This window comes from Typopeltis vanoorti, chromosome 10 (genome assembly GCF_054136105.1).
Source record: "Typopeltis vanoorti isolate ZY-2024b chromosome 10, IOZ_Tvanoo_1.0, whole genome shotgun sequence".
NCBI lineage: Eukaryota > Metazoa > Arthropoda > Arachnida > Uropygi > Thelyphonidae > Typopeltis > Typopeltis vanoorti.
In genome coordinates this window covers 101245075-101260809 of record NC_143558.1, presented here as the reverse complement: position 1 = coordinate 101260809, position 15735 = coordinate 101245075, and the positions used below count along the sequence as shown (strand labels likewise).

Sequence of the window (15735 nt, the reverse complement as noted above, 5' to 3'; positions counted from 1 at the left end):
TCAACAAAATTTAATAATAAAAGAAATAATTTTTGGTGATCATTTGATATACAAGTTTCATTTATGCTCATAAATACACTGGACAACACACAATTTTTCTCTGAAATGAAAATACAATTCTTTACTAACTGTGATGTGCTGAACACGAAAATCACAATAAAATCTGTCAAATGGCTCTTGTTTAGGAGAGACTCAGTACGTATTACATGCATAGGTATCATTTGGCAATGTTGTATTTCAATCTCCTGATTGCAACATATTGCATCATCCAATTATACCCCCCCCCCCAAGGAGCTATTACATCATCGGCTTCTGATGCAATGCTGTTGAGTCATGACAACGCTGTCGTAAGATGATGCAATATCAGTATAAAGTGAATCTCGTAGGGTGAGCAAGTGTTTGTGCAACTTCCTGGGCTACACTTCCATTTACTCCTGCATCATAAGTACTACACAAGTGATCCCCACAGTGTAAATCCAGCAGTAGTGATGCCTCGTACTTGTGTTAATAGTGCAAATAACTTTTGTTACATTTGCAAGCTAGAAAAATGTCATCACCCTGTTAGTGAAAATATTAGCTTTATTCTGGATGTAAGATTGGGGAGCAGGACAAGGCCTTGGCCCCACACATATGCTGCAGTATGTGTACTAGAAATCTTCCAAAGTGGCTGAAAGGCAGTACTGTCAGTGGCATTTGCTATTCCTATGGTTTAGAGAGCCAAGCAATCATGCAAATGACTGCTACTTGTGCATGGTACCACCTGTTTCAGGAGGCATCATGAGGAAAAAGAAGTGAACAATAGTGTACCCAAATATACCATCTACTCTTCGACCAGTTCTGCATGGCAAAGGACTTCCCATTCCCGAACCTCCAAAAGAATTTTCAATCAATTCAGAGGATGGAGGCGAACTGACGTTGAGTTCTCCTGAGCCTTCAGCATCTAATGATGATCCATATGTCAGCCATTTTGCATCATCTGCACCACACATTCTCACATAAGAAGAACTGAACAATCTTGTTTATGATCTGGAGCTGTCCAAGGTACCAAAGAGGAGTTACCGGGATCAAGACTTCTACAATGGAATCTTCTGAAGGAAAATGTCTGAGTGACTTCGTTTTGCAGTCATCATGAGCAGCTTGCACCTTATTTCCAAAAGGAAGATGATGTTGTGTTTTGCTACAATGTATATGGCCTGATGAATGCCCTTTCAATCAAACATGACCCACATGAATGGTGACTATTCATAGACTTGTCGAAATTCAGTCTAAAGGTGGTGTTGCTGAATAATGGAAACCGGCTTCCATCCATTTCAGTTGGACATGCTGTCTACATGAAAGAAACCTACGACAACCTAAAACAGCTGTTGGACTGTCTTCAATACTGCAAGTATGGCTGGTATCTCTGTGGTGACTGAAGGTAGTTTCTGTGTTGATGGATCTGCAGTTGGGATATATATGAAGTACTGCTGGTTTTTGTGCAAATGGGACAGCCGAGCAAGGACTTTGCACTATGTGAAGAGAGACTGGCCTGCAAGGAAATCTCTGAAGGTCAGAGAGAAGAATGTGCAACATCCAGCACTGGCAGAAACATGCAAAATTCTGCTACCACCCCTACGCATCAAACTTGATCTAGTAAAAAAACTTTGTAAAAGTCATGGACTAAACTGGATCAGCTTTCAAGTACCTGGCTGACAAATTCCCTCAACTCAGTGAAGCAAAAATTAAAGAGGGAGTTTTTATCAGTCCTCAGATCTGACAGCTCTTCACTGACAAGATGTTCGACACCTGCTACAGGGCGATTAGAAAAAAGCTTTATGGCAGAAAACTACAAGGAACTGGTTGAGGACTTGTCTTTGTATCACAAACTTGGCTGCAATATGTCCTTAAAAATGCACTTGCTCCATTTCCACTTGGATTTCTTCCCCGACAACTGAGGCATGGTTAGTGATGAACATGGTGAATGTTTCCATCAGGAAATTGCAAGGATGGAGAAATGATACCAGGGGAAAGTGGTCCATTTCCATATTGGCTGACTACTGTTGGACGCTCACCAGAGATGATCCTAAGCAGCTATACAAGTGACAGACAAAGTGATGCCAGATCTAGAAGCAGACATTTACCAGTACATATTACTCTATTATATAAGAAACTATTGTGAATCTCTCACAAACCGTAGCCAATTTTGCATTTGCATTGTCATATTTGTGTTCAGCACTTCAAAATCTATAAGAAATGACTAAATTAATCTGGGGGGGGGGACCTATAAAATTTTGTTGTCCAGTGATATCAACAGGAAAAAGGATTTTATAGTTTGAAAATTATATTATTCACACCAATCAGCATCTCTGCAGGCTCTGTGAAAATACATGCATATCATCATCAAAATGTATTGCTTGCAGGTAAAATGTGGGCAGTGTCCACAGTTTAACAATGCAGTTTCTCCTATTCGTATAAATAGTTCATCCTCTTTTCTATAACAGCTGATTCTAGAGAGTTTCTGATGTTTATAGTAGTTTACTTTGATCAAGGAATCATAGGATGATGTCTTGCAATGATATGGTTCTTCCCATTGGAACACTCAGGATTAAATCTTGGGGGGGGGCTCAAGATTTAATCCTTGGGGTGTGGGCTAAATTGACTAGATGATTTGAGAATAGACACTACGCATTGCATACGACCTATGACTGAGCATCCGCAGTGATCGCCAATACATGAAACCCATGATCTCCTCTGGTCAGGCTCGGACAAACGAAGTAGCACTCAGTCCGCCCGAGCACTACCTTGTTCGCCTTGTGTTCACAGTGGTGATAATTCCCACTTGATGTGACCGCTAATTCATAAGTGGTATAGAAATAGAAGACACGACACAACATAAATAAAAAAATTAATTTTAATTAGGAAAAGATTTTTGGAAAATTTTCTAGTGTTTTTTTTTTCCTTTCTCTTTTTTTTACCCCCCCCCCCAAATATAAGACTTAAATATCTATGGACATTTCATAATAAGGGTGACCAGCTAACAAAACTTAACAGTGACTTGTCATGAAAATAATGTTGCTGATGCTAAAATCTCTGCTGGTCACTATCTGTTACATGAGCATTACAAATATTAAAAAAAAAACATCATTAAATAACAGATGTTACAAACAATTTCATAAAATACAAAGTACTAATACTGCACAAGAAATATATAAAGGCACAATATATGCAAAATTGAGTGCAATAGGAAAATGCTGAAACATCCCACCATGGGCATGGATGTTTGTGATTGCCTGTGAAAATACTAATGGTGGTGCTGGTGGGCGATAGATAGCATTGGTATAGTTGCAGTTCGTTGGCGGACTGAGTGATGGAGACAGAGCTGTAGAGTAGGTGCCCTCCCTCGATGAGTCTTTGGACTCCCTGGAGGTGTCAAGTAATAATAATAATAATTTAAGAGGTTAAATGCTTTTATATTTCTTCTTTCCTATTTTTGGCAATAGTTATTATAAAACTGATACCATGCCACAGATGAAATGCACAAATGAGTATTATTATGATTAATTTTTATATCAACAAAATGGAATAACCTTAATGAATTGTGCTCTAACAAACAGATTACTTACTATAGCCCATGATGTCTCCATTCGCTGCCTCTGCAACTTGGAAATATTCTGGCCAATGGGCTAAGTACTGAAGATAAAAGGATAATCCATACTTTAGACAGTTAAGATGATGCTTATAACAGCAACACAAAAATAATTAGCATAAGGATAAAATATATTTAATAAAATTTCCTATTTAAATGGCTCACAAGAAAGTAAATATTATATACATAGATACATACAGCGAATGATTTTTTGGTTATTTTCCTATGTTTCAACAGCCAAATCTGAATGTCATCATCACCAAAGAACAACATAAGAGACAAAGTTACAAGTTAACAATAAGTGAGAGATGGGTCACAGATTCACATGTCATGTAGCTTATTTATATCACGAAAGTAATGAGATGAGTTTTTTCTTCTATTTTGAAACTAATTCACTGTTGCTTGTTGCATCTTGAATGTCATGCAATTGTATTTTTACATGGAGGACTGCTCCTGCTAATGCACTGTGATATGAAACCAAATACTACTATGCAAATTAGTGTTTTTAATGCCAGAACCTTATTAAGATACTTCCATTTTCTTTTATAGTAGTAAGCATGACTGCCAAATTCCAGTCTACATAATGAACCTTTCAAATAGCACATGAAGACAGTCCTTTTATTTTTCATTTTATGTTGCAACAACTGCAATTATGTTCCTTTTCCTAACATCTGGTTTGGCCAAAATATGGAACACAGCATTGGCAAAGTAGCATGTAACAAAATCTTAAGGAGAGCACAATTTTTTCTGTATCTTTCACTATAAGTATTTTGTGAGCGAGCGAGTGATAGAGAGAGAGAGAGAGAGAGAGAGCAAGAACCTTTGGTATTCTACAGTAGCGTATCATTTTCTACTCAAGTTTTCACTGTTACTAATCCACATTTCTGATCAGATCTAAGATAGTTTGATTTGTCATTCAGAAATCTCTGTATTTTAGTCATTTTATGGAACAGGACAATTACAAGAGAAGTGCTCCCAATTCTTTTTAAATAAAGATGTCCAAGAAAGGGAGTGTACCTTCTTGAATGATTGGATAGCAGGTGAATGCTCCATAAAAATGTTGAGGTGCTTATTTATTGCATTTCCAGATTATAAGAATATCTTTCAGATACCATATCCAAACTGCAGGTCTTAGTGAAGAATCACTAAGCAGTATAAACTTGAATTATTTTATAAGTTCTGTCATAGGAAGAGACACAGCAAGACTATGAGCAAGGCCAGAGGAAAGATGCATGCCTTTCTAGTGAAATCTTATGGATTCTACATAGCAACAAAACCTCATGTGAGGCAGGAACATTTGTAAAGTAATCTGCAAGAAATTAATTTCTTTTCTTTATGTAGGATTCTGTTTTGCTGATACAGAATCATAGCTAAATACTTGAATAATAAGTAAATAGGCTTATTGAAATGACTGACTCCGTAGAGGTCAGGTGTTAATAATAATAACAACAAGCTATTCTGTGGTTACTATGAGTTTACTATAATGAGACTTGGCTTATCTGAGATTCAACAAATGAGTTTTCTAAAAAAATACAAGTGTATACCTGCAGTATTTTAATTTAATTATTATTATTTTTATTAACTACTTTCACACTGCACAAAGATGAACTGTCTGATACTGTATTTGGTCGTAGAATAGATTGTGATGAATCATCTCTCACTTTGTTTGCCATGTGGAATAAATCAAAAAGTATCTGCAATTTTTATTTATTTTTTTTTTATTTTTTGGTTGGCACATGTCATAGAAAACAGAATTATTACAAATTCACTTACTATAACAAACTAACAAAAAAAAAAAAAGTCAACCAAGTCTCCATTGGAACAATGCCATTCTTAACAAAATTCACAACAGCAAATTAATCACTATAAAAACTCTTGTGGTCCCTACAAATTTGCTAAACTCAGCTATACTTCAATTCTTTTTTGTTAGTCTCATTGTTAAATTTACATGCAACAATAAACTTGAAACCCCATGGTTATTTAACATGTTCAACACTGAACATCTATGAACTGCCTTGTACTTGGTCATGGAATAGAAAATCATCTCACACAGTTTTCAATGAGGGGTGGGAATACATGCCTTGAATTGTGATATATATATATATATATATACACACATATATATACATATACACACACACACACTGAAAGCTAAGCTACACAGAGAAGGAATCTATTTGTTTTGGAATTTATAAATGACTAGTAATTAAGAGAATTTATATTTGGGTGTTACATTAAAGGGGTGTGTGTGGGGGGGGGGGGGGGGAAATTACAGTCCAATAGTCAAAAGCATGAATCACTTGCACATTAATGATCCAATTAAGGCAGAATGTGTCATTAAGAAAAACATTTGCAACATCAACTGCTAATGGACCGAAAAAATTAACAGTGACCCTATAAATCTATGGATTACCTGTATTTATGATGAACTAAATATGGAAATGAAATCTTAAGAGAAATTTGTGTGGAAATAAGTAATCAATATAATAACAAAAAATCCTCTACCTTTTATTCCCTTTAGGGCAGTGTTTCTCAACCTTTTTTGGATCATGTCCCATCTCAACGTCTCAAAGATTTTGATGTCCCCCCTCTAACATAATAGTCAGCCAAGTTCTGAAGAAGTATAATATAAATATTTATAAATAGGTACATTTTCTAATTGCTCCTCCCCCCCTGTGGGGCACACCCCACATTGAGAAACACTGCTTTAGGGAATAAAATGCATTCTTTTTCTTAATTTTTTGGTAATCAGTTGAATGCTGGTCTGTAGTTTGATTGCAATAAAAAAAAAATAATATGAGAATATGATATAACTACTTTGATTTACAGCCTGTCCTCAAATTATGATTAAGTTCTGTTCCAACAATTCCATTACAAGTTGAAAAGGTTGTCAGTCAGAATTCGCTATATGAACCATAAGGATATGTTACCAACTAGGATGCACGAACGAAAAAATGTGTAGTTTGTTTTCTTCTTTAACTAATCTTACTCTATTTTATAGAAAATACTGCAATATACAAATTATAACATAAAATTGTATGGATCAATGTTTTGTAATAAATAATGAAATGAGTGTACAGTGCCTCTGTGCATTTACCAGTAAAATATTCACTAGAAACACAGAGCAAGAGTAATTCTTCAAAGCAGTTGCTTTCTTATTCACTGGAGGGGAGAGGGGGAGGCTAGGTCATCAATAACAAATTCTTCAAATCCAGAAAATGCAGCAAAGCATTCTAAGGACAGTTCACCAGATGGACAGTCTAGTTCATTTTCAGGATATGAAATTAAAGCAAGAGTGTTTCTTTAAATATTTGTATTTTACTTAATCTGCATGGTTTGCCTTTTCCTTTCCACATAAATTTCTCTGTAGAAAGCCATTGCAGCTCTTATCATTCTGTCTACTCTAGGGTTCCCATTTGTCCTGTTTTTTTTATAAAAATGTCCTGAGTTAATTCCAAAACTCCCGCTTTTCTAAGTATCCTTCAGGAAAAAATGGATAAATGGATTTTATCTCATTTTCAGTGCCAATTTCTATTACAATGTTGATAATAATAAATTTTATTTATTTTTTTATAATAATAATCATGAGTATTATAAATAATATAACTAATAATAACTAATGCCGATGTTCTTTTTTCCCATGCTTCTGTTATAACAGTATCTTACTTGATCAATACTTTGCGTGTTATAAGTTTTATCGTTTTCTACCCCTATAATGCTGAAATGTAAGTGCAGTGTTAATGATGATATTAGAAGAGAATTTCCTTTCATTAAAGATGTAGATGAAAATGTGGAATGTACTTTATGTAACTGTAAATTTTGCATTTTGCATGGTGGTCGGTCAGATGTAATCAACCACGTGAAAACGAAAAAACACAGCTGTTGTTCGAAGTAAGGCTTCCAACTGCAGTATAAGTAATTTTTTAATTGTGAAAACCAAGAGTGAAAGGAAAAAGAGTTATCACTGGGAGTGCAGGAAGCAACCTTCGCATATCACACAGTGGTGCATAACCACAGCTTTAACTCTATGGACTGCACAACAACCATTGTGAAAAAAATTTTCAATGATAAATTCAGGTGTTCGCAAACAAAGTGCAAGGCAATAATAATCAATGTTACTGCACCATTAGCGACAAAGCAGATTGAGGAAGAGCTAAAAGAAGTTCATTTTATATCAGTACTAATCGATTCATCAAACCACTTTGACATGATAGGTCATTAGATACTATCATCGAGTAAAAGGTGTGAAGGTGAATGTTGGAGTTAGTTAATTTAAGTGGTAAAACTTCAAAACTTCTATTTTCTTATGTGTTGAAATGTTACAGAAGTTAGATTTCCTGAAAAAGGTTATTGCTATGTTAGCAGATAATACAAACTTTGGTGGAAAGAAGAGAAATGGAAAGAATAATCTACACTTAAAAATGCAAGAAAACACTGTGAACAACTTAATTGGAATTGGTTGTCCTGAACATGTGATACATAAGGCTGTGCCGACTGCTTACTTATCGATCTTCAGTTAATAATTAACAAGATTTACCAACATTTCCATATATATTGTGTATGAGTTGAGGAACTTAAATTATTTTCTGAATTCACAAACACAGAGTATAAAGCTGTTTTGAGTAGCAGCAAGACAAGACGGCTCTCTCTTTTACCTGCAATCCACAGGGTTATTGACATGTTCCCTTCATTGAAGTCATATTTTCTTTCTATTGACAAATGTCCTATCAGTCTCAAAAATTTCTTTGCAAATCCACTTTCAATTACACTCCTGCATTTCCATGCCAGCCAGTTAAAAACCTTTTATGATACCATTAAATGTATTGAAAAGCAAGATATAACAGTAATTGAAGTGAAGGATGAAACAAATAAACTTGTTGAAAGGTTAAATTGTAGGAAGGCAGAAGAGTTCCTTACAACTACTGTGAGAAACACAGTTGCAAGAATTAGAAAAAGAAGGACACATAAAAAAGTTTGAAAGCTATGCAGTAGATTTCTACTGCACCTGTATTGAATATATTCAGCTACATATTCATGCAGACAGTGTCGCCAAGTTTTACTGTGAATGAAAGGACTTATTTGATGAGTTTGTATGTGTGAAAAAATATTGTGAAAGCAAATTTGAAGTGTGGAGTGAACAGAAGGATTAAAGTGTCAGTGATAAATGTGAAATGTTTGCTCATTTTACAAAGCAGGGTATAAATTCTGGGAGCATTAAATGCCTAGTTAGTTTTTGTTTAGCACTGCCAGGAACTAATGCAGCTGTTAAATGTGTTTTTTCATTAATAAATGTGCTCTGGACAGATGAAAAAAACAGGCTTAAAATTGAGACAGTAAGAGCTTTAATCATTGTAAACACATATTTTAAGAATTTCTCTTGTTCTGAGTTCTATAATCAAATATCAAAAGAAAAAAATTCTTGAACAGGTCCATAAATCTGATAAATATTTTTCTAATTAAATATGTTTGTGATTAATAATCCTTTTTTAAAGTGGATTTAATGCTAATGTATGTTTATATCAGTATTTAATTTAAAGTGCAATATATGTAATAGTTTTATTTCGGGTTTTCTTAATTTTTAACGTCTGTTTTTTTACAAAACGTCCTGGGTTTTTAAGTAAAAATTTCAGAATGTCCCAGATTTTAGTAAAACATTATGGGACCCCCTAGTCTACTCTGCTACATTATTCCATGTATGGAACCATTTTCTCAAATAACCAAACTACCTTATTAACAAATGCCAAAATCTTAAAAAAAAAAAAAAATGGAGTGGCCTTCATGATTGCATTTGAATTATTCAAATTCAACATTTTTTCTGGTTATTTTTTATGAAAAGGAAAAATAAATATATATATAAAAAAACTAGACAGGACTGCAGTTGGTTACCCCCCCCCACACACACACACAACCAATTTCTATCTGGAATTTATAGAAAATCAGGCAGTGAACACACAGATACACATAAAATGTATCTGTCTAGGCCATCTGTGCATGCATGCATTTGGCCTCATGGCCTGGACAGATACATTTTTAGTGCACTTAAACAGCCAACATCCTAAAATACACCTCACTACAGAATATAGAAAGAGAAACTAAAAACTATCTCCCCTTCCTAGACATTAACAAAACAAGTACTAGATGGTTCAGTATCATTTTTTCACTTTAAGTCAAATAGTTGAGAAACCACTGAATCAACAAGGATCTGAATTTAAGTTTTGTAGATCTGGAAAAGGCACATGACAAGGTGCCAAGAGAAAAGCTGTTGAAATCACTACAAGTATAGTTTAAATGGGACATTATATCAAACAATGCTTAGTCTATATTTGAGTTAAGTCAGCAATTAGAATTGAAGGATGCAGGAAGATGGTTTGATGTTAAATCAGGATGAGACAAGGGTGCACATTATCTCCACTGTTATTCATCATTTATATGGATTGTATCTGTATCCTCTACTTCAAATATTGATGTGTATTCCTGTTGAGTGTTTTCTACCACCATGCTGTCATTGAGTGAGTCATTTAGCAATCTTTCAAAGTAATTACTCCAGACATCTAAAATATATCTTCAGTTTTCATCTCTATCATCTCTGATTCCTTTTAGTACTCTTTCCTTCAAGTCTAAGCTTTTCAACAGCCTTCAGAATATTTTGCCACCATCCTGATAATTATTTTCTATGTTCTCACTAAAGTCTTCCCATGACTTTTGTTCAGGCTAATTTTACACAGTGCTTCACTTTTTTACATTTTCTCTGTATACTCTCTAAGAGCACAAGCTGACTTATTCACCAGGAATTTTTATTATGCTTTCTTCTTTTCTTTGACTCAATCTTCAACTTCCTGAGAGTTCACAAGCTTCTCTAACTTTAATGTTATCATCAGAGTTTGCTAATGAATCCCCAAAGGTTTGGTTTTTGATTCAAATTTTAATTTCTTCTTGAATAATGCTATTGTATTGTAGTCTACAATTCACCTCCAAATGCTACTCAAGTTTCATTTATTTTGAAGCTTTCTTACACACTTTTCTTTTCAATATGGTATTCAATTTTATCCTGCTGTATGGTGATCATTTCTGATTTAAAATACTCTGTATACTCATGTCCTGAACTAGTGGGGAGAAAAAAAAATTGCTATCAAGCAGTGATAAAACAGTGGTAGAAAATATTCACAAGGAATCCAGACAGAAGTACATATCAGTACTTGAGGTAGAAAAAACCTACCAAAAGCCTAAAATGTAAAATAGCAGAAGGTTGATATTTGACCAGAAATGCTCAAATATGGAGGTATAAAAGTTTTGCAGTGGTTACATGCATAATTTGCTCCAAATTATGTATGTAACCTGGTCAGAAGATTGAATTCCAGATGACTGGAGTAGAGCTCCCATAGTTTCCAAATATAAAAAGGGAATAAAGCTGAATGTGAAAACTAGAGAAATTTCTCTGAGAAGAGGCTGAGAAAAATTGTGGAATATAAACTTGAAGAACAAGCTGAATTCAGGCTAAACAGACATTGTCGATACCAAATTTTCACACTCTACAACAAATACATGGAAATGATGAGAATCCTGATAATATAAGGATTTGTACTTAAGTTTTGCAGATCTGTAAAAGCATACAAGGTGCCAAGAGAAAAGCTTTTCAAAACTATAATTATATTGGGTAAATGGAACATTATGCAGAGCAATACAGTTCATATTTAAGTTATAAGATAGTAGTTAGAATTAAAAGAAACAGACAGTATGATGTAAAATTAAGTGCAATATAAGGCTACATACTATCTCCGCTCTTATTCTATAAGATCTATAAAGACCTTATGATAGATCAATCTATATAGATTGCATCATGAAAGAAAGTGACGCTGAACCTGATATTAGAATTAGAGATATAAAACTTAGCTTTATGCAGATGGTGAACTTCTAAACACATTCAGTGCAAGTCTCCAGGATACTTTAACTAAATTGCATAACAGATAACAAATCTGGCACAAAACTCAGTAATAAAAAGACCAAAATTATTAAAATAGGCAGAAAAATAGAAAATTTCTGAATGCTGAATTCTCAATGGAGAACCATTAGAACTAGGAAAATATTAGCTATTTAGGCACAGTTAAATTTGGAAATAGAAAATAGTAAACAAAGCTGGTATGGTGGATAAATTTATATGGACAAAGAAAGAAATTAGCTAAAACACTAAACTAGCAGCATAAAAGACACTGGTCAAACAAGTTTTAAATTATGGATCTTGGAATAGAAATAAAGCACTTGATCAAAGATTAGACCAGAGATATGAGAGTTCTGAAACAAATTAGGCCTGAACACAACATCAATGACATAATCAATTTAAAATGAAGATATTAGAAAGACACTTGGCATTCTTAGCATTCAAGAATGTGTAAGCAGAGTTAATTTAAAGTGGTATGGTCACTTAAAAATGAGAGAGGAAAGGTTAGCAAAGTAGGTGTTTCTGGCAAGATGGTAGGCAAAAAATATTCAGAAGGAGACCATTATCTAGGTAGACTGATGTCAGATATAATATTAGAATGCTGACAAGAAAAGAACTAATCTGGTGGAAAATTGATGATAGGAGGTTAGTAATAATTTTTTTTTTTTTATTATTATTGTTTCAGGAAACTCCAAGGAGTTGACAGACTCATCGAGGGAGGCCCTAACATCATGTCTGGAACAACTATTCAACATTCACACAGTATCTATCATATCTTGCCTTGAACTCATTCACAGTCGTAGCACCCACAACAGACTCTGGAAGCTTATTCCACTCATTCACCACTCTCCAAGTAAAAAACCTAGCTCTAACACCCTTGTCAACCACGCTCATGCCCAGCTTCCATGCATGGCCCCTAGTCCTCCCACCACCAGTCATATTTTCAAAAATATCTTCTGGATCAATCATATAAAAACCCTTCAGTAATTTGAATGTCTCAATCATATCACCCCTCCTTCACCTATCGACCAATTTCTGCAACCCACAAATCTTCAACCTATTCTCATAAGGTTCATTTCACAGACCTGCTATCATCTTGGTCACTCGTCTCTGGACCTTCTCCACTTCCTCCCCATCACGAAGAAACCCTGGTGCCCATAACTGGGCACAGAAGTCCAGATGGGGTCTTATCAAGGCTCGATACAGAGGAACAACAACTTGTTTGTCTCTGCATGTTAAAGTATTTTTCAGAAGCCAAGTGATTTGGTGAGCTGTTTTAGTCACTTTTGCAATGTGCCCACTAAACTTCAACTCCCTATCCACCAGCACTCCCAAATCCCTGGCCTCGTCAATCTCCTGGAATACGGTTCCTCCAATGCGATATACTGCGATATTCACCCCAAAGTGCATAACCTTACACTTTCCCACATTAAACTGACATCCATTTTTCCTAGCCCAGTCCTCCAAACTATCCAAACCTGTAAAATTTTGACATCCTGTGCACTCACAATTGCTCTACCCAACTTTGCATCATCAGCAAACAAGTGAACACTTCCTCTCAAATCCTTTCCAATATCATTGATGAACAAATTGAAAAGCAGTGGTCCAAGAACAGAGCCCTGCAGCACTCCACTAGTCACAAGACATCTTTTTGACTCCACTCCTGAATAAACCACTCTCTGGTATCTCTCCTTCAACCACCCTCCTATCCATCTCACCAAACCTATATCCATTCCCATCTGCTCCAGTTTACTGATTAAGGTTCCATGTGGTATCCTATCAAAGGCCTTGGCAAGGTCCAGTAGTATCACTGTAAACCGACTACCCCTATCCAGTTCAGCCGTCACTGTGTTATAAAACGTGAGCAAGTTACTGAGGCATGATCTACCCTTCACAAAACCATGTTGTCCCCCATACAATATCCCATTTTTATCTATCCAATCCTGTATTCTTTTCTTGACTAATTTCACTAAGACCTTGACAATGATTCCTGATATGCTAATCGGTCGGTAATTTACAACAGCAGTCTTGGAACCACCTGTATGCAGTGGAACTATTTTTCCCTCCTTCCACCCGCTCGGGACTAACCCAGACCCGAGACTCAAATTAAACAAAATGGTCAAGGGTACTGACAATTCTTTAGCTGCTTCTCGTACTACACGAGCTCGTATACCATCCAATCCCACAGATGTATTGACATTGAGGTTATGCAATAGACTACTCACCTCCACTTCATTCACCACAATTCCCGTATAATCTACTGGTTTATTCGTTTCTGCAATGTCACCACCTGGATGATATATTCTTGCAAAGTGCTCACTCAGTAACTCAACTATCTCAACTGATTCAGTTACCTTCCTACCATCGGCATTCTTTAAAATCATTCTGCCATGTACATTTTTCCTTTTACTTGCTACATATCTAAAAAACTGTTTAGGATTCTCTTTAGCCTGCACATGGCCAATGTTCTTTTGTAATCCTTTTTTGCTTTTCTTACCACACTTGTCACCCTTCTGGCCTGCACTTTATACCGTTCATGTGCCTGCCGGTCACCTTTCTCCTTAAATTCCCTCCATAGTTGTTTCTTATTTTGCAGCTCAAGCTTAATGGTGTTATTCATCCATTTAACCACTACTTGATTTATTATTCAGACTCTAGGTATACAGTCAGCCATTGCTTCATGCAAGCACTTCTTAACTACCTCCCATGCACTATCAACTTCTAGTCCTTGCAGTTGTACATGCCATGGCACTGAGCCAATCAAACTCCTAAGCTTGTCATACTTTCCAGGCCGATAATTCCACATGTACCCTGTCTTAATTGAAAATTCTACACCTTTAGCCACCTCCCAAGTCAAGACCCTATGATCACTCTTGCCGATTGGTGGCAATGTGGTCATATTTGTTACGGCCAAATCCTCAGATGTAATTACTAGGTCAAGCACTCTCTGACCCCTAGTATTTTCCATTACATGCTGTCGCAGATAGTTATCCCTTAATAACCGCATAAAATCTGTTCCTTCCTCCCGTGTGTCCTCTCCTCACTCCAATCAATGCGACCATAGTTGAAATCTCCCATAATAATCACCCTCCTTCCACTCATTTCTTCTTTTTGCTTGTGCATACTGTCACCACCATCTTTTCCATCACCAGGTCTATAGCAGCACCCAATTGTATATTTAGTTCTGCTAGCCACAATCTCACACCAAATGGCCTCAAATGTGCTCTTTTCTCTTATCCTGCAATTCAACTTCTATTCTCCTTGGCTGTAGCTCATCAGCTATCATCAACAATACTCCTCCCCCCATTTTATTCTCTCTGTCATTCCTGAACACACTATACCCATCACATTCAATCCCACTAGCTATATCATCTACAGTCAGCCATGTTTCACTAATACCAATAACCTGTGGTCTGGAAGTGCCAACCATGGCCAAAAACTCTTCCTTCTTGTTCCTAATACTCCTAGTATTAGTGTACATGAATTTAAGACCCCCCCATTAGCCCCAACCCTACCTTGATGCCTTATATTAACTATCCCACTCTGGTTTGTTGTCCTTATTTGCTCTAGCATATTATATTCATTCTTACATTCAACTGCCTCCATAAGGACTGTATCTCTACTCCCCCCCCCACCAACAAATCTAGTTTCCCTGAATTTGCACATCCACTACATTCAGCAACACTTTCTCAAGTCTTCTTACACCATAACGATTCAAATGCAAGCCATCCATCTTATATAGATCCTTTCGCCCATCAAACTCACTCCACACATCCACAAATTCCACACCACTCGTCATACATAACCCACGCATAAAGTCATTCGCAATTATAGCCCTCCTTTTAAACATTTCACTGTCATACCGTGGCAAAAGACTAATCATTCTAACTCTCTCACTCTTTTCTTTTGCTACCTCAAACAATTCATTCAGGTCTTCTATCATATCCATTTTATCTCCTTTCAAATCATTCGTACCTGCCACAACAATCATTTCTTTCACCCTTTCCTTTTGCTCTCTAATAGACGCAGTTACGTCCTTTATGTTCGCACCAGGTTGGTACGATTTTGTCAAATCCTCTACTAACACACCTCGTACTAATGAGTCTCCATACAGCACTCTATCCTTCATTTTGTTCATGTTCACATTCATACGTCTATTTTTCCTGTCATACCT

The 15735-nt window shown here is 35.9% G+C and overlaps 1 protein-coding gene across 1 annotated transcript in view; it reads right to left on the bottom strand.

Moving 5' to 3' along the window:
* Naa20A (N-alpha-acetyltransferase 20 A) overlaps window positions 1-15735 on the bottom strand; it is a 115190-nt gene that overhangs the window by 72864 nt on the left and 26591 nt on the right. The window contains exon 3 of the mRNA XM_090399172.1: window positions 3603-3693. Coding sequence (XP_090255298.1) covers window positions 3603-3693 — 91 coding nt within the window. The remainder of the gene's footprint in view (window positions 1-3602; window positions 3694-15735) is intronic.